At 43.1% G+C, this 23,726-nt stretch overlaps 1 protein-coding gene across 1 annotated transcript; it reads right to left on the bottom strand.

Moving 5' to 3' along the window:
• Positions 1-1,508: 1,508 nt before the first annotated feature.
• pdzd7a (PDZ domain containing 7a) lies at positions 1,509-22,377 on the bottom strand. Its single transcript, XM_069659038.1, has 15 exons — positions 22,185-22,377; positions 21,404-21,541; positions 21,109-21,283; positions 20,536-20,712; positions 19,811-19,958; positions 17,149-17,209; positions 15,915-16,442; positions 12,451-12,606; positions 11,878-12,050; positions 9,992-10,083; positions 9,800-9,891; positions 9,568-9,636; positions 6,988-7,638; positions 6,551-6,651; positions 1,509-1,685 (listed from the first exon to the last, which is right to left on the bottom strand). Exons 1-15 carry the CDS (start codon positions 22,375-22,377, stop codon positions 1,509-1,511), a joined length of 2,931 nt encoding a protein of 976 aa, XP_069515139.1.
• Between the last annotated feature and the right edge of the window lie 1,349 nt (positions 22,378-23,726).

The following is a 23,726-nucleotide window of genomic DNA, read 5'->3' as shown; positions in this document are numbered from 1 at the left end:
TTCTCAGCTCAGTCTGCAGGCTGCCGTGGATGACCAGTTTCTTCTAAAGCTGCACTTTGTGACGTCACAAAGTGCAGCCTCAGCAGGCTTCGGAGAGCTGGCCAAGCAGAAGAAAGGGACAGAGTTGACTGAGTCGTTTCAGGCAGAGGCTATATGAGGGCCTGCACAGAGCACCAGTGTGACAAAAATGAGTGTTTTTTAACTGTAAATTATGCTAAGCTACTCCACAGGTATCACAGAGTGAAATATGAAGCTTGAAATTAGCATAGTATGCTAATTTCAAGTTTTAATTACTGCTAATTACAGTGAAAGATTGGAGGGACATCAGCTCATATTTCCAGTAAAAACAACATATATAATAACCTTGCTTGAGTTAGACAACCGCTAACATTAGCAGTCTTTTTTTAACTGTAAATTATGCTAAGCTACTCCACAGGTATCACAGAGTGAAATATGAAGCTTGAAATTAGCGTAATACCTCCCCTTTAATAATAACTCAAAGGCACAGGCACACAATTTCATCTTTAAATTTAATTGCATGTCTGTATAGAAACATTTCTCCTTGAGCTTTTCTAGCACGTATTAACCGAGTTTGTGTAACGATCAGTGTTTTCCCCTCTGGCTGTCTGCAGAAGTAAGGCACTATGCACACTATATTCCAGTTACCTCGCTGCCCATATCTCCTCTACCCTGCTTTGATTTAAACTGTGCCACTGGTCCTCATGCGCTGCATTTCACTTTGAAATGTTTTTCCAACTCCTCCACATGCCTGCATAAGCCCAGTCCTCAGCGCGGTGTAATTAAGCCTCTAAAGTGGCGGATTGCTCCAGAGCACGAGTGCTTCTGCCAGAAAAATTCAGCACAAAAACACTGACCAGCATTTTGGAGTAATCTCCCCCCCCCATGACATCCACTAAACCCGAACTATGAGTTTTGACATAATACAGGGCTTTAATCTGGGTATAAATCTATAAATCTGATAACGCAGGCTGTGGTAATCTCCCTCTGGCAGGCCTGTGGGGCTGCAGGACTGAGATGATCCAACTGAAAAGTGCAGATCCCCATGTCCACAATCAGAAAGCGCTCAGAGGTCACTAAAGGATTGCCAAGTGTCGAAACAGTGGCACGATTTCAACCAAGAAGTTGATGAACCATATGATCTTATCAAAAACCCCATATTACTTTCTCCTTGTCTAGAAATGTGCAATGAATGCTTTTGTAAATGAATGAATGTTATAAAAAGTCAGAGCATTTGACATTTTATCGTAGCAAAAATGAATCTTAACTCTGATAAATAAGCCTCTCATAAACCTGCGGCAACATGTTTTTCTTTGACATGTCTCCTCCTACTTACTCTGCCTTTCATGCGACAAATACTGTATATCCATTCTATGACTGCAGATCTACCTGTCCCACGTGTCCTCCTCTGTTTATTTAGTCCCACAGGACTTGCAGGTTTTGGTGTCCTTCACACCCGAGCTGCCGCCCGGCTGTGAGGCGCACAAAGGTTAGTCCGCAGGTCTCCTGGGGCTGCTGGGCGCCGTAAGGACCTTGGGAACCTTGACCATAAAAACCATGGGGTCTTTGGCCTTGTTGCTGAACACTCGGCGAATCACGTCGACCGCGTGCTGATGAGTTACTCCCTGCAGACTCTCACCGTCCACGGACAATAGCTCATAGCCCGCCTGCAGATGCAAACACAGGAAAATGGTAAAACGTTTAACATGCTAAATTCCTATTGAACTCAGAGGAGGCATATTTCATGCTTACACAAAGCTTTGCATGTTTTCCTCCTTCTCTTTATGTTTTTTTCTGTAGCAATCTGTATGGACATTTTCCACAAATCTGCAGCGATTCCGTCCCGTAGCAGGGACCTGATTTATGCCACTGAGAATTGGGGCTCTCCTGTTACTTTAATATATTCACACTGAAGGCCGTCACTGTTGCACACGTAAAGTTTCCCCTTCAGCACAAGGTTGTTGAAGAAAGAACATACATTGAGACAAGCACGTACACACACACAGTTGAGACCGCTGTTTCCTGCAGGATGCGAGCAGAAAGTGGCAAAACTTAACAGCCCCTCAGAGAGGAGCTTCCTCTGATGTCATCCGTGTTGCCGAGGATGCACCTGCCTCATGCGCTCAACCTCAGTGAAGGTTAGAAACACACACGCATTGCCAGTGGCCATTGTTGTAACTCCACCTATAACGTCTTCTTCCCTTTCCCTTTTCCTGTCCATTCAGTACACGTTCATTTTCCCTTTTCAGCACCTGCTCATTTTATCTATAAGGGGTCAAACACATCTGGGTATTGCAGGACGAAGTTTGATCTGTGCTGCCCTGGGTTTGGCCTGACAGGTTTTCTCACAGCTCAGCAGTCAGTACAGTGTTCACCAATAACCTCATAACCTTATCAGAGATTTAGATCCATTTAACCAAAGAGGAGATTAAAGGTGCTTTTTCATTTTTGAAAAAGTAATTTATTTGAATTAAATAGATCCAACCTAATCTGCCGCATCCTCTTTACAGGCATTTATGGAGCGCAGTTATGAGGTTTCCTCTTTTCTAGCCAACGAACGTCACAATCTAAAAATATCATAGTCTGTAAAAGTGACTACAGTTCGCTTTGAAGGATCGCTGAAACCCTCATAACAAATACTTTCACCATTATTTAGCTAAGTAGAGGAAAGGTCTCAGCTTGATCACCAGAAGAGAAATCTCTCTAGAAACAGGAAACAGACATATCCGTACACACAAATAGTAGGGTAGCTACCACTGGATGCTAAATTCATTAAATACACGCAAAACAAAACACTTGCTTAAATGGCATAGTCTCTAGCCAAACTTTTGATCAGGTTTTGAGATATTCTTCCTTGAAACATTTGCTAAATCCAATAGATTGGAGGTTATTGGACGAGTCTTTTGTGTTCAATAGTTTAAAGCTCCTGTGAGGAGTTTTTCGCTGGTTATGAAAAAGACTGAAATTAAGTCTGATGCCTTTATATGACCTACAAAAGCAAACAGACCGTTAGAAACAAGGCTGATTATTTTCTATATAGTTATTAGGTAGGTGTCAGACGAAGCGATTAACTGCACGCTGCCTTTGTTTACATTTTCCAAGGAAAAAATTTAAAGTGAGTGATACATATGACTGTTGAAGAAAGCAGGATGAGATTGTTGGTTAAAAAGCACCACTTAAGCATGTACAGGTAAAAATCAGCAAAGCAGTAAGAAGTAAAGCTTTGTCCACAGGGGGCGCCAAAATCAACACAAACTGAAAGTTCCTCACAGGAGCTTTAAAGGATAAACAAGTGTTATCAAAGTCGAGGATTAATCCCTTGAGGACCTTTGGTATCATACAGAATTCAACATATCCATCATTGTTGAGATGTTTCAGTCTGGACCCTCATGGCTAGCATTGCTAACAATTAGCCACAATTGGGGCCAGTTATTCTGGATAATGTTGTTAGACTATTTCTTTGCTAGATAGATCAGTGGTAAGTAAATATGTATTTTATAAGCCTATAAATAGAAAAGTTATCGCTCCATTCAGCGCTCACATGTTGGTGTATTTGCTACCCGCTCTTACACAGACAGTTAAATGCTGCAACATGACAGCATCTCCGGATTTCCGCTGATAAAAGCAGGTGGCAGAGTCCCACATCTCTCTACACACACAAAACAACATTCTTCACTGATTATACGTTATCATGGGGGTCTAAGGAAACAGGATGCATGTTTACACTGCTCTCACTTCCCTCTGCAGAGTGAAAGCAGATAGCACTGAAGCAGGGAGCTGATATGAGCGAGCTGACACGTCCTGCTGTGAGGTGTGAGGAAGAAATGACAGATAGCAGAAGGGCGCTAGCTAGTAGCTAAATATCTGTATCTGACACTGTGACTTTGGTTTTAGCAATGCTAGCAGAGTGGCTCTTTGGATGACAATGACGGCATGTTAGTTAGTTTTTTTCAAGACTGAAATATCTCTACTATTACCAGACAGATTAACATATAATTTGGTACCATCATCTACTGGAAACAGATAAATCAAAGTAATTACTTTTCTCCCTTCTTGCACCACCAGCAGGTCAAATACTTAGTAGCAACTTGCTCAGGTAAAAGGACAAGGGAACGACTATAAATAATGCTGACTTTTAAATGAGTCACACTGCAGGAGATATGAATTCAGGGACACAATAGCAGCTGACTACAGCTGAAGTCATGATATGCAACAGCCTCCTCACTTATGGCCAAAACTTAAAACTACATGTCATGGTAATTCTAAACTAATCCAAAAGGGCAACTGGACTTGGTTGAAGTTCTTGAAAAGGTTTCACCTCTCATCCAAAAGGCTTCTCCAGTTCTAAACTGACTGGTGAGCCTAACGACCCATCAACACCCGAGGGTTCTAACGACGCTCTCCCTTGATTACATATCTATTAGCATACTAATGACCTACAGAGGCTTATATTTCAAGCTCCGTCAACCAGTCAGACTGACATTAACAACACAAATAAGTCATATCATAAATGACATTTGCATGTTTAAGACATGAACAACAAACTTAACAAACAGGCATTCAGTCCAGTCCAAAGCATGATGGGAGACGGGACAGATGGCCATCACTACAAGATCATTTATCCTGTGTCCTGTCTCAGCATCTGCTGAATGAATCCCTCTGAATTTTGTTACCCACTAAACATCAGCACATTATCATTGCTCTTATGAACAAGTTACAGTTTTGGAGTGCCCTTGCCTGGGTAATGGCCATTTGAATGAAGCTGCAAGGGGTTGAGGCTGCTATCTTTACCTGGGGAAATGGGACAGCACTCTATGGAAGCGTATTGCAATCACTTGAGAAAAAATCAGGCGATAAACTCTCATTACACAAAAGATCGATTTTACGACAGCAAGCATGCCCCACCTGTTGAATTTAATCCTGTTTTATTTTGGTTTGGGGTTGAGACACTGGGAGATACTCGTGTCTTTAAGTAATTGTTTTGTTACACCCCACCCTAAGGCGCTCATACATACAGCCGTAACAGTAATATACGTAGATGGTATTATTGTTAGTCAGGCTGATCAGCAGCAGCAACCTTAGTGTGTGCACGTGTGAGCGTCTCGCATGGTTTTGAAGTGTCTCGTTAATTCAAAAAAACTAAAATATTTTTTTCATGAAAACCTCGTAATTCTGAGATAATTATCTCGTTAATTCAGAAAAACAGAGCATGAATGCAATATGCTTTCATAGCACTCCTATAGTCATTGTTTTTCACTGGAAATATCAGCACTTGTACTTAGAGATCCTCGTTTACACAGAGTTCTCTTGACATTGTGAACAGCAAAATATTTCTGAAATACTTGTTAAATCAGATAACATCAGATATTCTAACAGATTTTGCATGCTTATTTCCCTGCATTGGTAGCCAGGCTCCATGTTGCACTTCCTCAGTTAGCAAAGCATTCTGGGAATTTTCTCTTACCGCTTCATTTCGAGTCTGCGTTTAAAAAAACACATGCAGCCTCGATGGCTGTTTGGAGGACCACTACCCATTAATCCCCAAAACAAAGGAACCCCCCTCCCCAACCAGAGAGCACTCATCATGGAGGGCCAAGTGAAGGTCTGAGGAGGGAACTGGGATTATGTGAGGGTCTTGATCCATTCAACCCTCTCTGTTTGGGTTTTACAGGACCCAATATCACCTCTGTTGCTGTGTTACTATTGTTTGCTTTTTGTCACTGTCTTCATGTTCTTCTTGTTCCAGGATTGGATGCACAGCTTCTGTAAGTGTTGTTAAGAGTATTGCGTGTGTGTAAGGTGCTTGTGTGACCATGGATGCAGGCATGTGTGCCAGCTAGCACTTTAAATTTGAAATCCTAAACAGATACTGGATCCCCTCTATGACTGACACTCTAATAATGCCTTAGACGTAAGTAGCAGTTGTCAACTGATAGCTAGCTGTTAGGAAACATGCAAATTACCCACACAAACACACGCGTTCATTAGCATCCTACAGTTTTAGTTAACATGCATTTCCTTTAACTATCTTAATGCAAGTATTGTTCCGAAATTAGCCCGTGGTTACCTGTGGTGAATGAGTGTGTGTATCAGGTGTGCTCACGTGAACCCGGCCAAGATCACGGACGTCTGTTAAGTTACTGTGCAGCCAATATATTACCAATACATTAGCAGACCAGCACCTGTGTACTTCATCAATAATGGAGGTGATGAGCTACTTGAGACAGTGATCCACTCATCTCCGCTCCACTCCTCATTGCACACATTCAACCTCTCCGTCATAGATCGCTTTCTCATAGCAATAACTCATAACCACAGGACAGAGGTCTGACGGGTAATTACAATACACTCCAACCAAGATGGACACCTACTGTGCTTTAAAATCAGGGTTTTATGAAGGAGTAACAGAACATTTTCTATATAAAGTGTGGGAAAATGTTTATATTTAATGTGCTTACCTCCTATCATTTTACCTTTTACTCTTATTTGACCCCCATTTTTGTGATAAATCCTGGTGTTTCTGTTTGCTCACCTTCAGAGCCTCGTTTGTAGAAGCAGCTCCTCCTGGGAAGATTCTTTCGATCTTTATCATGGGCTGGACTCTGGACTCCATTCCCCCGGAGATACTTATACCTGTAAACACACAGGGAAATCATAAATACAAAGAAGGTTTGGTTGACAGTAACAGTAACAGTTTAATTGTGCACATACTTTCCTTACAGCTAAGTATTTAACTCTTCCAAATCCCTTTCAGTTCAGTAGTAAGTGAAGCCCTGACCTCTACTGGTGATTTAATAAACATGGGATGCTCAAAAACAGTAAGAAGGACAGCTTTAAAAGTGTCATTTGGTAATTTTATTCATGTTCAAAGATCAATAATAATAATTTAAGTAACTGAAAGCAAAAACTTGAAAAAACATTCATTTTAAGCTGAAATCAAACTGACATGTGTTTCTGTATGATACTTACCTAAAGACTGCTTGGCCTTGGAGATAGTCAAAGTCTTGATTTCATACTCCTCAGGCGCCGCGCTGTGACCATTGTGAAAATGTCCATTAACCTGCTGCCTCCCTCTGCCCGTGGATGGACTCTTGTCTCTCTGCTGCTCAAACACATCAGCGAGAGGGGTCCTCCCTCGCCGCTGTGAGGGAACACGCACGCTGACCTCTGTGTAGCCCTCCTGCCTGCTGCGTCTGTTATCTATGCTGTCAGGACTCGCCTCCCTCCTCGCTCTCCCGTGGCCGTTCCTCACGGGGGACCTCCCTCGTTCAGGAGCCGCGTCTCCTCGGTCAGACACCGGCAACAACGAGACCTCGTCGTACCTCGGCGATCCGTTCTCTCTTCTGTTCGGGGAGCGGTGGGGTTGGCGCCCACGCTGGGTGCTGTGTGGGGATTCTGTGAGGAAGGAGCTGTGGGTGGGTGAGGGGCTCAGGGAGCGGGAGCGCACAGTGGAGGAGGTGAAGTTGTCCACAGGTACGTCCAGCAGAGGGGTGAAGGCTCGGGAGGGAGAAAGATGGCCTGACTGGTGGCTGGACAGGCGTAATCTCTCCAACTCCTCAATCAGCTGACGCTCCCGCAGTGAGTCCTGGACAGGCTGCAGGTGGAAGCCGCCCCTGTAGTCTGAACAAGCATGAACACAGTGAGATCAGCTTCAACGCAGCAACAGTAGAAGCTTCTTTAGGATGTGGACAGTCTGTAAAACTCCTGCATATAAACAGAGAGTGCGTTTACATGCTCCTTTTTATCCCAGGATTTAATGTTTACATGAAACCTGGTTGTTATCCAGGTTTTGATTATCTGTCTGCAGTTGTGTCTTCATCTCTCACCTATGCAGTCACTATGTCAACAAGCATGTTCAAGAACCTGAAGAAATGCTTATTTGAATCCTATTTTCTATTGGAGTAGCATATCCGGTTTTATTTAAAACACGGCTTATCCAGATTTCTGAAACCAGGATATGAAGTTTACACGCACAACACATAACCAGAATACTTAAAAAACAGATCATACACTAATTACTAGACGCATTCTGTGAAAGTAGAAGCTGCTCATCAGCATAAGACAAAAAAGTTGAGGCAAATTACCAGAAAGGACTTAATAGATAAAGTTTTTTCACACATGTAGTACAGACTTGTAAAATAAAGTGTAAAATGGGTCATGTTCCCCTTTAAGTCCTGAGATATAATGAGGTTAAAACAAGCTAAATGTATACCGGGCCCTATAGTAAATGCAACATATCTATAGTATCTATATATATAGACTATTACAGCTTCACTGGTTTTGGCATTTCATTATAGACATTAAAAAACATTGTTACATGTCGGGATTACATAATTCAGGAAGCTCATGAAAGAGAGACGATCGCACCGGAGCCTCTTTAGAACGACGCAGCAAAAAAAGTCTCTAGCATGCAGCGCTCTGGAGATATTAAAGGCACAGTAAGCGACACTCTCCGATGTTTATACAACATTGCAGACCTGTGAAGATTTGGTGATGTGCACGTGGATGCCTGTGGGGGAAATAGGTTGATTGGTCAAATTTGTGGAAAAAGTTTGCAAGGTTGTGAAAAAGTTGCATTTACGTGAATTCGCTGATTCGCAACTTCCTGGATGGACTGGATACAATTTTAATGTTTGGACAAATTAGTAAAATAGAATACACATCACTGAGCCTATAAGGGCAGCAAAAGAACAAACTGTACAAAGGCAACAAACTGTTAAAACAAAAAGTAAAAAGGAGCTCCCTCCTGACCTCTCAAAGCTCCCAGAAAGCACTGTGAGCATATAGTTTTAGTTTATTTGCCAAACAACAAAGTCGTGTTTGTTCTTGTAAAGCAAAGCTTTCGAATTAAATTGAGTGCAGCAGGAATAAACCTGTTTTCTCTTCACTTCTCCTCCCGACAGACCCAATTATACTATTCAAATATCCATCTGGTTAACAGGACAAATCCAGTGTCCAACTCTGCATCTCCTGCTTTCAGATTACCTCAGTGATGGCCTGTCAGCCTCCCTCTGACCCCGTGACCTCTAACCTGTGACTTTAGAAAGTGAGCTGGCTGCAGTCAGTGAAAAGTGAGGCTGTATTGATTGTGTCTCAATGACTCTTGAATGAAGAACAGTCTAAAAGCTTCTCTGTATTGTTGAAGTGTCATGCCGGCCAAACAGGCTCGTCTCAGTCCTTTCAGCCGGCCACAGAGATGTAACACAAGCCTCTGCTTCAGCGCCGCCACAGGAAACCTGAGATATGCTGTGCATGGCAATGTGTGTGCGTAAGTGTGTTTTATATGAGGTCAGGAGGTGAGTATAAAGGCAGGCTATGGTGCGTGGATGCAGGTGCTTGAGTTTGATGTAAATATGAGATGAGGCAGGAAAGAAGTGAAGTGAGGGAGGAGAGGTGAGAGCGAGAGGAGAAGGAAACAAAAGGTGAGAGGTCTAAGCCCCTCGTGTCTCTCATTCTCCTCGGGGATTAGAGAAAGGGCAGCAACCAGACAGAAAGAGAGAGTCAGGAGAAAGAGGTGAGGGGTGGCTGTAGGGGATGGAGCTGATGTACCTGGGATTGGGGTGATGAGGTGTCGTCGAGGGGTTCCGCTGCGAGGGGAGCGCAGAGCTGGAGAACGCACTGCAAAGAAATCAACAACTAAAGATACATTTAATTGTTTCCTGGCTTTTTCTAACTTCTACATTTCACACTGGTCTGTTTCATTCATGCTAACAGTTTGCATTTATTTGAAACTAATTTAAAAAACATTTAAAAATGTAATTAAGTACATTCTTCTTCTTACAAGAACGACTCTTGAGAATATCGTACGCCTCCAGCTCGAAGGGCATGACCATGCTGTCAAAGCGACCCAGCTCAGCAGTAGGTATCAGCATCCTGCAGAGGGTATGATCAGTCACATACACTCAAACACATATTAACACATATTAAAAGTAAGTATAGATATAGAAACCAATATTCTGTTTATGTGTCTCACCTTATCTCTCTGAGAAGTAGAAGTTTCTCTGGCCTGTCCAAGATTGCCAAAAGGGGGCGTACTAAATCCTCGATCACATTCTCAGACAAAAACTGAGGGAGAGATTAGTTGGTACACAAATTAGAAGAGAAGAAGAAGAAGACACTGGACTACAACTTGAAAAAATAACTTATGGATGTCATCAGATTAATTTAGCTTTTTGCTCCTGTCAACAGAACATCTGCTAAAAACTTAAGGCAGCAAGGTTTGAAACAAGACAATTTTCTGGAAGGGACAGTATAATGCAAGATGCTATCAAGATGCATTATGGGAAATGTCGGATCCATCTGATCTGGCTTTTAGTCAGGGCCGTGCACAGACATTTTCGGGGGCAGGGGCTCAAGCAAAAAAAAAAGTGCACCCACCAATATGCACTATCTCCCACCCTGATGTTGTCACACCGCCACCATCCTATGCAGACTGAAACTATCAAAACCAGGCAAAATGTATCGCTCTGTTTCACAAATACTTGCTGTTACATGTCCATCTGTGTTTATTGTTCTGTGTATGCTCATTCTCTGTCTTCTAATTCTAGGTCTCCCCGATCACTGACTGAGGACAGCTGGGTGAAGCTTTGGGCAGGGTATAAAAGTGAATCTTTTCTCCGCCCACATTCTCTTTCTCCCTGCATGATCCAGGAACCAGCATTTCCTTTTGTATGTGTCACTTTATCCTTTGGATTCCTGTGAATAAATGTTGTTACTTTGCATTCAGACCAGTGTTGTGTCCCTCCATATGTCACGGTCTCCCAGCCAGTCGTAACATTGCATATTTGTAAGTTGCCCTGCATGACAGAGAAAACGTTGTTTTAATGAAAATTAGACTAGATTGATTGCTTGCGAGTACTGACTGCAGAGGCTAATAAAGAGGAAATTACAGCCAAGCCAAGACCTACTTAATCTGTTTTTTAATGGATAACATAAAAAGTAAGTGTTGTTTTGGTTGATTTTGTAATTGCCTACTGTAACTGAACCAGGGCGGGGCTGAAAAGTTAATCAATTGATTGAGACAAAATAATTTGGGAGAGTGTGGGGTGGGGAACGGGGAGTACTTCCTAAATTGATTAGGCATATTTTTCATGGATACTACTTTAAATTTATGTCTTAATATTTGATAGAATAAAAGTTTTCTTTTTTTTTAAATGAAGGGCACTTATAGACTCTGGGTGCACAAGGGCAGGGGCTCGAGCCTGCCTTGGGTCCTATCTGTGCACGTGCCTGCTTTTAATCTCGAGGATGGATCAACTAAGAAGATTTTGTTTGTTTACCATTTTTTCAAAAAGTCCTGCAACTTTACAGAACTAAAATACCTCTTCCCTGAAATCACCCTTTGACTAAAGATGTAAAAAGATTGATGCAGGATTTTCTCTTAAATGGACAGAAGCCAAAATGTGCTCATATTCAGAGGTAGGTTGACCCCTGTCGAGACAGTATGTATTCATTATTGGCAATTGTGTTGACTGAACATTCAATATTTACAGATGTTTTCAGTCTTTGGCATTTAATTACTGTATTGATTAATACTGTTACTCAAAGACTCCATATTTTATGCAGTGGTGGCAAAGGGCCTGTAAGGAGCTGATGCCCTGAAAATGACAGAGGAGTGTGAGATTGACCGTGAGAGACAGGGGGATCAAAGGATGTCTGATATTTGATCCTGATCATAAATGACAGGCCAGATCTGTCTTTTATCACAGCCACTGCCAGACACATCTATCAGTAAAGGACACTCAGGGAACAACACCGCACACTTCAGCCTGTAAGTAGTCCAGGTGTCTCTCATTCAGCTGGAGAAAGAACACATTCCTAAGGATGCCACCGAGGTGTTGTTTCAGATCAGGAACTCACCCGCGTGCAGTGTCTCATCACAGCAGCCACCTCGTCCTGGATGAGCAGCTTCGTGGCCATTTCCTCCACGTGCTGCAGGGTCTCCAGTCGAGGCTGCAGACTGCTGTCTTTAAGCCCAGCACGGGACTCTCTCGGGGAGGTCAAGAGCTGGAAGGGGCGACCCCGCTCCTTATCTAAGGAGTTAAAGGAAAAACTGAAATAAACAAGATGCAGACAAGAAACCCTGCAAATGGCAGGAGATACCTTCTGATAAAAATCTGCCAATTCAAGTGGGTAGACTTGGATTTATAGGACAACACAAACACTGTTGCAGTGGTGAAACGTGGCAGACAAGAGCATGTATCCACATGTGCAACATTACTTTGCAAATTAATAGAATACATTCCACTCTCATAACTCTCTTAATTAATGATTCAAAATCAATTTCACAGATGCAGCTCCAGACATCGAAAATTGCTGCCAATATCGTCAATGTTTCTTCAGCGAAAACAAATGCCAGAGCAATATGAAGCATTGTGTCGTGCAGACTGTGTGCCAGGAAAGAAAAAAGCTGTCCTGTGACCTCGCCCTCACCTTTGTCCGCATGGTGAGACGGCGACTTGGAGCGACTCTTCTCTTTGCGGTCTTTCTTAAATAACAGGTTGACAAAGGTTTTCGATCGCTGCAGGCTGGTTTTACCCTCTGCAGAGTGCTTCTCCTTCTGTTGCTTCTTCTTCTTCTGTCTGTCCTCTAAAGGTTGAGAGAAAAACACGGACAAGAATAATATATATGCAAAGTCCTACAAAAAAAAGCACGGACAAGTATTTTAACTTAGCAAGGTCTAATTAATCAAGAGCGGACTTTTCCATGTTGTGAATGTTAATGCAGTTTTAAAATTCATTTTGAGGTTTCCTGATTATTTTAAAGCACAGGTCTGCCCCTGGTTAAAGTGCTGACTTTCTGAGCTGAGTCGTAGCCTAATTCACAGGAAAGGCTCTTTGATTTGTTCCTCAGTCTAAGCTCAAAACTTCAGGTGACTAACTTCTTCTGGCATGGTGGAGAAGAAGACATACTTTATTAATCGTCAGGGGGAAATTCAATGTTTAACTCTATTATTAGAAACATGCTACACATAGGTAGGCCCGAAATACAAACATGCACAAACAGCGATGGACATGCATGAATGGAGAGATGTCAAAGTGAGGGGGCTGCACATGGGGGATTCAGTGCCTTCCTCAAGGACACCTCGACAGTGCTCAGGAAATGACACGGCACCTCTCCAGCTACCAGGCCCAATTCCATACTCCTGTACCAGGACTTTAACCGGCCAAATCCCAAAAGACTGAGCTACCGTCTACCCCGAGTCGAGCCCTAACAAAGGAAAATTATGTATTACGTATCGCTTTATTTATTTGTTTACTTCAGTTTTCAGTTTTGACAGTTTTATTTGTATTTCCCAAGATAAATGTGCTTTTATTTGTATTTGCCTTCCTCACACTTTTTTGCAGCACCTTACAAACACCGCTGCACAAAGTCATTATCATAAATGCCACGGCTATATCTTGTTCATACAAAACTCTTCCATAAATGTAGTGCAAAAAGATTAATCTTGTCTTTACTGAACTTGCATGTTTTTCTTATCAATAGACAATTATTTTAAGGTGTTTTTTTCCTGTTTATGTTATGAAATCTGCATAAACAAAAGCTGATAAGACGTCAAGCAACATCGTGTGACTCTTGTGAGGAAGACTGCAGGAAGACGGCAGGTCAAGGTAAAAAAAAGAACACGTTAAAATCATTGCCTGTTGATAAGAAAAACGTGAATAAATCTTTCATAAATGAAAACATAGCAAGAATAGTCCAATCTGCATCCCTGTGTGGCGTTGAAAACATAATTCATTACGCTGTGCCCTGCTCCTGTTTAACTGTTAGCCAGTAACAGAGGGTGATACACACGCTCCGCTATGAGTACGGACTGTTCATTTCTCTTCCAGTCAGCTCCTCTGTTCTCCACAGTAAATCTGCCACTGTGGAAAGTAACACAGTAATACTGATGAATTGCAGCTACACCAACCTGAACCCCAACCCCCTCCACTCCCCATCTATTGAGGTTAGCGCTCCAGCTTACATAACAAATGTCCAATCAGCCCTGGGCTCTGCCCCAAGCCCCCGTCAGGTGCTGGAGGTATGAATGAGCCGGATAAATTGAAAAGGAAAGCCTAATAACTCAACAGCCCCGCCAAGGTTCGGATTAATATTTCTCCGTATGCTTGTTCTTATTCATTTCTCACAGAGGTACAACAGCTGAGAGTAAAGGGCAGTGATTCATCATGAGTCTCAGTTAACTTTGTGCTCTTGGATAAATTCTGTGCGGAGCTTAAATCAGCCGTGTGCAGTCTGGATGTTCCCGTTCGCTTCCTGGAGTGATAGAGGGATGAGGGGTCATTAAACTGACTGATGCCCTGCAGGAAGATCTCTGGAGGGTGTGAGAGCGGATCTCATTACACGGTGAGTTCAGGTGCTGTCACAAAAACGAGATAAAGATTTTAACTGATTGTGGCTGCCGTTTAAACCTCGCTGGAATCCTGGAAAAGTTTGTTTCTCAACTGAGATGGATGATACCGCTGCTAAATCAACAACCACAAAACAGAATAAAGCTTGACTGATACAGAGTTTTCAAGGCCTAAATTTATGGTCTAATATGATAAATCTAGAATGAGATACAGACGATGCTGGCAGCTGTAAACTAGCACCGACAACAGGTCAAAACTTGGCCAGTACTTTTATTTATGACTAAATACTTTAAGAAATTAATGAAACTCTGTTCAGCCCCCTGTTCACTTTGTGCTTCTAGGCTTAGCCTCTCTTATGTGATGTTTACAATAACCTGAATCACAGATATCATAATTACAATCTCAGAACCCACCGGCTATCATCTGAGACGATATAGCCTCTGGGGACAACAGTGAACATGCCGGGATGTGTCGCCAGCGGTTTGCGATAAACGACTTCCAGACAAGACTTCCTTTTCCGTGCGCTGCACTGTTTACAGTCCAGTCAGCAACTCGAGAAGCGACCATGTGTTCAGATCAAAAGTGAAGCGAACACCACCTTTCAAATCAGTTATTTCTGATGCATTCGAGGAAGTCGGGAAATCTGAACGCTAAACGGATTTCGTGACACAGCGTCGAGGGAATTTATCTCAAGTTGAATTTTATATCTAGAACAGATAGTTAGCTGAACTTGCTGCAGATGTCTGTTTATAGAGATTAATAGGAAGGTAAATCGTTGTCAGATGACCGTTGAAGGGAGCCGGGATGTCATTACGGTGCATTACATTCTGCCTGCTTTTGCTCTCCACACGGACTGTTTTTCCTGCATACGTCGCGGTCTGCTGATTGGTTAATAGGGACTTCAAGTAGCGAGGGTTGAAGGGGCAGCTACGGCGTTCGCAAAAAAAAAGTTCTACTTCCACACTTCCTGTCGTTGTAGCCCAGCTGGCTACTATGTGAGAAACACTGGTTTGCCGTAGTCAGTACAACGTCAGACTGTAAGCAGGTAATTATAGCACTCTGGACCTGTCATGTTATAAAGTAAACTCCTCATCTGTTTTTAAATTGTCATCTAAAGCATATAACAAGTGCTCTCGGGCAATTTTAAGAAACATTGTTGCGGTTTTCGCAGAAGTAGCAGTTGTTACAAATCGTTGCTTAGTGACATTAGATTTCTATCACTACGGCAACCCGTTGGAATATTTCACGGACGCTTTAGCCATCCCTCAGCCGTCGCAGCTTAAAGTCCCTAATATTCGAACTCGAACTACAGGCGTAGTAGAAATGGAAACCAGAACACTTCCTGTGCTAAAAATCTACGTCCCTGCCTACAGATTCTACATTTCTATTTAGAATCTATAAATAGAGATTATAACTATGACAGCTTAAAGTTCAAACAGTTCAAACCTCAACTTTTATCTGTCTTAATATGTCACGCTAAAGTCTATAAGCACCTTACACCAGCAGTTTTACCCTCCTTACAATGAGTTCGCCTGCAGGTCTCACCTGATGGAGTGACATGACTCTGAGAACGTCTGATTGGCTTCCGTGGTTTGCTCAGAGCCATCAGCGCTTCCGTCTTAGGTGAGTGTTTCGCTACTTCCTGTTCCCCTGATGACAGCGTCCTGGTCCGTCCCCGCCCTCCGTCCCCAGTTCCTCCCATCTCCCTCGGCCCCTCCCCTTTTCCACGTATGACCGTGTCCTTCAGCAGCACCGTGGCGCCTACAGTCCTGCTGGTTTCTGTCTTAACCTGCGTGTCGGGGTACGACCCATTAGACGAGGGGTGGTCCAGGTAGTTTGGAGGTTGGGGGTCGGTCTGTATGGCGGTGTCAGCAGTGCGCTCGGAAGTGCTCGGACGTCGGGAGCGGTCCTCTGTGGAGATGGCGACGTCTACCATATCGGAGCCGAAGATAGGAGGGAAAAGGACCTGGGAGAGACCACTGAGGGAACTGACGGGGGTGCTGGAGGACAGCGAGGAGGCGGAGGAGTTGGAGTCTGAACCCTGGGAGGATGGAGCAGGGCCCCCATTGGCCACTGTGGAAAACAATCCATAATGAGAATGGAGTATGAGGATTAGTGTGTTTAATAACTCCTGTGCATCTGCAGTAACTTGTGAAACTGCTTAATTTGAGCAAAACACACAAGCAAAAGCAACAAGGTCACACAGCGATTAAGATCTATACAAGCTTCATTTCCTTATTTTACCAAGTCTGCTTTGTTTGGATTAAAACCTGTCTGCCCCAATGTCCTCTGAATCCTGTAAACTTTTAGGACACAGAACAGGAAACTGGACTATTCTTCTGTTATTGTTTTTCTCGTATGAAACTCCAAAATGACTCTGCATCTTGACCCGGATGTCAGGTCATGCTCTGTTCTAAACGACTCAGCTGCTTTTGAGTTCACTGAATTAATGCCCGGCTGTGTTCAGAAGTACTTCGACAAACTACAAAACACAAGGACTCTGTGAAGAAACTGAATCACAGGGCTTTAGTTGAAGCTACATGTGGCACACTTTTTTAAATAAGATGTGTGGATCTGCAAATTGAAAATGAGTATAAAAAAACTCAGAATCACAAGGAGAAATCTTCTTATTTGTCATGAAATATTAAGCCTGAATTATTGGCTGATTACAGTATATATAGTATATTTCAGTAAACACTGTTAAAACTCATTTTACACTGCAGCCCTAACTTTAAAATCATATTAGGTGATAAAGACACACTTAAAAAAGTCAACATACGTTTGTCGAGCCAGCCGTATTCTGCCACCATCTCCTTGTAAGCAGGGTATCTACCAGCCTCCTGTTGGAGTGCACAAAGAAAAATAAATATTCAAAACAGTCAACATCATCCATCCGGGGTGCTGGTTTAGCTCAGTCGGTAGAGCAGGCGCCTCATAAATAAAGGGCTACAGTTGTTGACTCTACTGTCGAAGTGTCGAAGTGTCCCCGAAAACATGAATGTGATAACTGATTGACGGTTCGGGCACTTTACGTGGCAGCCTCTGCCATCAGTGTATGAATGTGTGTGTGAATGGGTGAATGTGACATGTAGTGTAAAAGCAGCTTTGAGTGGTCGCAAGACAGGAAAAGCGCTATATAGGTTTAGTCACAGGTTCAACTCTCGGTCAGCTGGTACATGTCATCCCCCTCTCTCTACTCCTCACATTTCCTGTCTCTCTTCAGCTGTTCGACATAATAAGGGCGAAAGCCAAAAAAATAATCTTTAAAATTATAAAAAAAATAACTTAATCCATCCATTATCTATACCGCTTAGGGGTCGCAGGGGGGCTGGAGGTACACCCTGGACTGATTGAAAGTCAACCACAGGGCTGACACACAGAGACAGACAATCTTTCATGCTCACCTTCACACCTACGGGCAATTTAGAGTCACCAATGAACCTAACGAGCATGTCTTTGGACTGTGGGAGGAAGCTGGAGTACCTGGAGGGAACCCACACATGCACGGGTAGAGCATGCAGACTCCACACAGAAAGGCCCACTTTGTCCCAACCAGAATTTAGCTTTGCTCAGGCTTAATATGTAAAAGATATTTCATTTACTGTACGTCACATAAGATGTATCTATGTAATTAAGTTAGTTTAAATGAACCATTACAACAGATGGAGGAGGCATGCACATATGTTCTAAGTCCAAGAATCACTATGAAGGGGAGCCTGGGTTAACAGAGGTCTCTAAACCGTTACCTGCTCTCTGCAATGTTTATAAAGGAAGGTGCCAAGAGTTGATGTCTGAACATTTTTGTCTCTTTCAAGGGATTGTCTCACCAATATGCAGTTTAAGAGGACACACAAAGCCTTGTATACCAAGGTGTGAGAGAGTTTAAAAACTGAAATGAACCTTCACTCTACTATGTGAGACTCTGATGCCCAAATGTGTCTAATAGAGGACAGAAGGAAGACATAAATTTAGGCTTTCTGTTGATTATAACCTGATCCCTGACTGCCTTTGAATAATGAACGTCGTCCCTGGCTGTTTTTCACACGTGGAACCTGAGATCAGAGGAGTAAAATGAGCACGCAGCAATGTTAGCCAGCTTAGAGAGCGCACACACACACACACACTCTCACACACTGCACGACACGATGCACATTCATACACACAAACACGCACACGGGCCCTTTATCTAAAAATGACACAGGTTAAGTGGCACACATGCATGCGCACACAGACACACATGAGAAATCCAAGGGCTGTAAGCCAGCTGTCTGCTCTGCTGTGCTCCCCTCCTGAGAGGAGCTGGTGTTGTTTAACACGCTGTAACATTTATTACTGTGTCACAGCACGTAAAGCGCCCAATCAATTGTTAGGTTTAAGCCGGAGCAAATGATTAACACTGCCATACAACACTGCACCGGGAATGTGTCAGACACCAGGGGGACACATCACTGAAATCAGACTTAAACCTGCATTCATTGATTGTTTCTACACTTGAGGGCAACAAGCTGTAAAACAACATTAACGTATTGTCACCGCATAAAAATTCATGTGGTTAATGTATTTACACGTTCAGCAGACAAGTAACAACATCCGGATTCATTTGGAGGCGTATTTGTTCCACTAGATTAATGTTGGGCCAATGCTCACCCTCATTTTAGCTTTGTTTTTGTTCTCCACCACCTTACAGGAGTGATGTCTGGCTAAATGTTCCTCTGTGTTCACCAGCGAGATGCTAACTGTTTCTAACTGCTGTTTTGTGCCTAACAGGTCGTCTACAGAGGGATGTAAGCTCAAACAAGGGACTGTGGGTAAAAATCCTTCCAAGGAATCTCCTCCTTCTCCCTAACTAGAAATTCCTGTATCTGCATAGCCCCCGCCCATTATGCACATTTCTAACCGCTCCCTCTGTAGCGAAAACAAAACACGTCTCTGCCATCGATTAGTGGCAACTTGTTACCAGCTTGGCAACTTAGCTAGCTTGAAATGTAGTACATCGTAACTGATGACGGTTACAGCTGGCTCGCGCATCGCCGAAGTGGTTGCCATAGGTTACACATAATGATATGCATATCGTCACTCCATCCACTAACGGGATTGGCTCCTTAGGTTTGTGACGTCTCAAACCTGCCAATCTGAAAACGTGTTGTTCAGCCTGTCCTTGGTACACTGCAGTTTAAAAGCAGACAGGCCCAGCCATGGAGATGACTGCTGATGTTGTCCCTGATATGTCTTGTAGCACATGAAGAACACCACATGGAGATGTTTACGAGGTTAAACACTTGATTTTCAATGGAGGGGGTCTTTAAAATGGCTAAAACGCACAACAAACCTAAAGGGAATTACATAATTACTGTTTGTCAATACAAGCTTTGTCTTTCACAGTTTAACAATAAAAAAATAATGCTGCTTTCATTTTGATCTAAAGTGAAGTTGTCTCTCACCCTGATGGTCAGCATGACGTGGGTGTGGCTCTTCAGGACCTCGACAGCATTGCTGTGAGTGATGTCGTCAAAGCTGATGCCGTTGGCTGCAAGGATTTGATCGCCCATTTTGATGCCATGCAGCTCTGCGAGCCCGCCTGGATCCAGCCTGAAGAGAGGACGTATAAAGTTATTGAAACACACACACACAGGAGGGACAGATGTCATTTAATGAGCAATCAAAAAATAATAATCCTGAATGAACTGGAACTTAGAGTACAAGGTCACACTTTTATATATTTGTTTTACTCTGCATTTAATTATGATAAGGGTTTATATGTATTAGACGTATTGTTTCTCGCTCAGTATGAGCTCTGCATGTAGTGTTGAAAGTTTTTTTCTTATTCTCGCTACAAGATCATCAAAGCAGATTCCTAAAGACTGTTTTTGTAGCTGCAAAAAAGTCAAGCGTCCTTCTCTTTGAAGCCTGGCTGCCTTGATCTGATGTAAAAAAAGAAGCAAAACAAAACTGCAATTAAAATTACAATGTGATGTGTTTAATTGCTGTGGGAAAATCCTGTTTGCCTCCCTTCCTCTTTCATGCTCAAGGACACTTTAGCAGCGTGGGTTGAACCTTGGTCCCGCCACACATGAACGCACTGCACCATCCTGAATAATTTTGTTTATCTTAATAGGTGTAAAAAAAAAAGTTTAAGCCCCAATTTACGAGCACATTTGGTTCATACTTAGAGACATAAATTCCCAGTCCGAACTCTTTGCCTCCTCTGATGTTGAAGCCCAGACAGTAGTCGTCTGAAGTGGTGAAGAGATGTACGATCCTGCGGAGAGCGCTGTCTGAACTGGCCTCTGACGGTGTGCGACCGCTTTCCTCCACCACCATCCGCCGGTGAATCAGATCCACCCTACAGACACACGGACAGAAGAATATGCACACATGAAAACATTCCCACACATTGCTCTCTCCTCTGAGCTCAGGCCTGTCAGTATCGGTTAATCAGAAAGCCATAAAGGTCACAGCGGTAATCCATCCACTGCTGCCACATGAAACCAAGATACAGAATATCCCAAAAGAAAGATAACCAGAGTGAGCTACAGTCAAGTGACAAAACAAGAGCCATGCAAAGGTCAGTGGAGGTGATAGTAAGGTTGCTTTCTGTATGTACAGCTGTACTATACAGTTACTGTGTGGTGCGGTTGTTAAATAAGCAAGGTTGTTTAAAGATGGACTTGTAGATTTGAGTTTGGCAGCCTTATTTGTTTCGTCACAACCTGCAGTACGCTGAGCTCTTTGGTCTCACCATGTGGTCTTCTCCTTGGAGTAGCGGATGCCGGGGATCTTTCCCACCCGTCTCACCACCATCCTCAGCCTGTTGTTGCCTGTCAGGACCTTCACGGCGCTGCTCATGGTGATGCTCTCGAGGCTGACCCCGTTCACCTCCACCAGTTTATCGCCCACAGTCAGCCCGGCCTGCGCTGCAGACACAAGGGGAACTCAGCACGGTGCACAAGAGTAAATGTCACACCTAAACAGAGGACCACGTGTTTCGTGAAAGCTTGCAATAGCCATGAGACAGACACACGCTTCCTCCTAACCTGCAGAGCTGTCGTCCTCCACCTTGCTGACGAATATGCCGAGTCCATGTTCAGAGCCTCCACGGACGCTGAAACCCAGACGTCCATCTGGACTCTTATCTACCGTCACTGTGTGGATGTCTTCACAGTCATCCCCTCCTGCAAACACACAGGACCACAAAACACATTGATGTGTTTCCCCTTTAAAGTTCTGCACACACACACACACACACACACACACAGCCAAGTACTGACAATGATCGTGGCAGTCCCAAGAAAATAAGGTTTGGAAAATAAGCAGAAATTCTTGATAAACTATAAAAAATGTCAATTTCTTTTCATTAGTGTGGTATTTTTAGACCATGAATCACTGAGATATTCAGGCATATCTGTCTGGTGTCTGCAACTAATGCTTACTATCTTTATTCTATTTTGTTATTATTGATTAATCTTCCAATCATTTTTCACACTACAAAATGTCAGAAAACTTTGAAAAATGTCCATCACAACAAGTTCCCAAGACAAAAGTAACATCCATAAAGTGTTTTTAGGTCCATTGAACAGCACAAAACTCAAACATGTTCAGCTTACTGTCGTAAACAAACAAAGAAACAAACAGATATTGACACCGTAGGAACCAAAAACCACTGCTTGCTATCTTGAGATAATTCCTTTTAAAACAATTACTTGCTCTAAACTCCAAACTAAACTTGAACAGTACAACTAAATGAACATCTGCTACCTGGTAGCACTGTGTGTTTAACCATGGTTACAGAAGACCATAATCACGTGCTGGACTCACCATCAACAGGTGCATTGATGAGGATGACCCTGCCCATCGGTGAGGAGGACCTGCGTCTGTGGCGGTGCTGTTTCTTCAGCATGTAGCGTGTGGTGCTTTGGCAACCCCCGGTCTGGCCTCCGCTGTGGAAGTGGGGGTGCCCTCCTCCATTTGTCATCTCCCTCCAGCCAGAGGGGTGAGAGGAGTGAGCCATGCTATGTGTCTGGTTCCCTTAGTCATCCAGACAGGAGGATATCTGAGGTCTGCTGTCAGGATGGAAGAGGTGCAGTCTGGGGTTTGAAAGGAGGAGGTTTAGGGAGCTGGACCTCTTTGCTTCTGCTGGTCTAAAGTGGATGATACAATACCGGCATTGGTTCCAGATGGAGTAGCTAACTTACAAAGCTGTAACATCCCTTATGAGCAGTTTCAGATCATAAATAGAGCATCATAAAATAATCCACAACTGAATGAGAAAATGTGCCACAGCTGAATGAACTGACAATATCCTTATTTACAAATGGTGGCAAAACGTAGGTCCCCATGATTGAACTGTGGATTTGGAGTCTTAATTTTTCTTATAGATTAAAAAAATTGACAAAATAATCCGCTCTTTTCCTTCGCAGCTTCTGAATCCATCTCCACCGAGCCCATGGTGAATGTATCCCCCTGCTCCACCTGAGAGGCTGCGGGCCAGTGTGCCGAGAAGTCAGCGGTGCATGGTGATTCCCCTCGGGTCATGTTTAATTAAATGGATATCTGTAGTGAGAAGAATATGCTGTCAAGAGTAATGCATGCTCAAAAACGCACTTATTTGAACACAGTTATGACATATAACCATTAGATCCTGGATAACGTTTCATAGGATAAAAGTAACGTTGTCCTTTTCTTGTGTTTTTTTCAGCACCATGGACAGCGACTAAGAGAAAGTAAACACAAACAATTGGCCTAGTTTTTGAAGTTAATTATTATCCATTATTTAAAACTAACTAATTAAACTTCTTGACTACTTGTTTACGTTGCTATAAAAATATACAACGTCTACTAAAGCGAGCCTTGTCGGTAAACTTTAAGGCGTCCAAACGTCTCCCTTGTGATACCTCGCACGGTGAAACCTTTAAAACAAAAGCCCGTTAAGCAACTTTAACATCACATTTAAAGTAAAAAGAACAAAGTGTGACAGCCTTACCTGTTGTGTCCATGTTGTGCCGGATGAGCTCGGACAGACTCTCACTGGTCCGCCTCGCTGACGCTTTGTTATTGGACAACCGGAGTATTAGTGCCACCTCATTTGTTCTCTGGGTGACCATTATTAGGAGGTGTAAGCCTTTTACATAATCCCCTGCAGCTGTGCGGCTATTAGCGGCTGACTAGCGATGATAAAGTACAGTAACTTTATAATAAACCTGACTCAGGTCTACGTCACTTTGTCCTCAAGTGAGCCTTGTTATTAATGGGTTAATTAAGCCAATATTTTTTAGTAAAACTGCAGAGAGGTGCATGTTGGAAAATGAGCAGTGGATCTTTCTGTCTGCCATTAAGATGCCTCTGAGATGGGTGAACAAC

The sequence above is a fragment of the Semicossyphus pulcher genome, unplaced genomic scaffold (genome assembly GCF_022749685.1).
Source record: "Semicossyphus pulcher isolate SPU_LCO1_2020_fin unplaced genomic scaffold, fSemPul1.0.p SCAF_12, whole genome shotgun sequence".
Taxonomy (NCBI): domain Eukaryota; kingdom Metazoa; phylum Chordata; class Actinopteri; order Labriformes; family Labridae; genus Semicossyphus; species Semicossyphus pulcher.
Note: the sequence above shows the minus strand (reverse complement) of the source record. Positions and strands in the feature narration are given on the sequence as shown.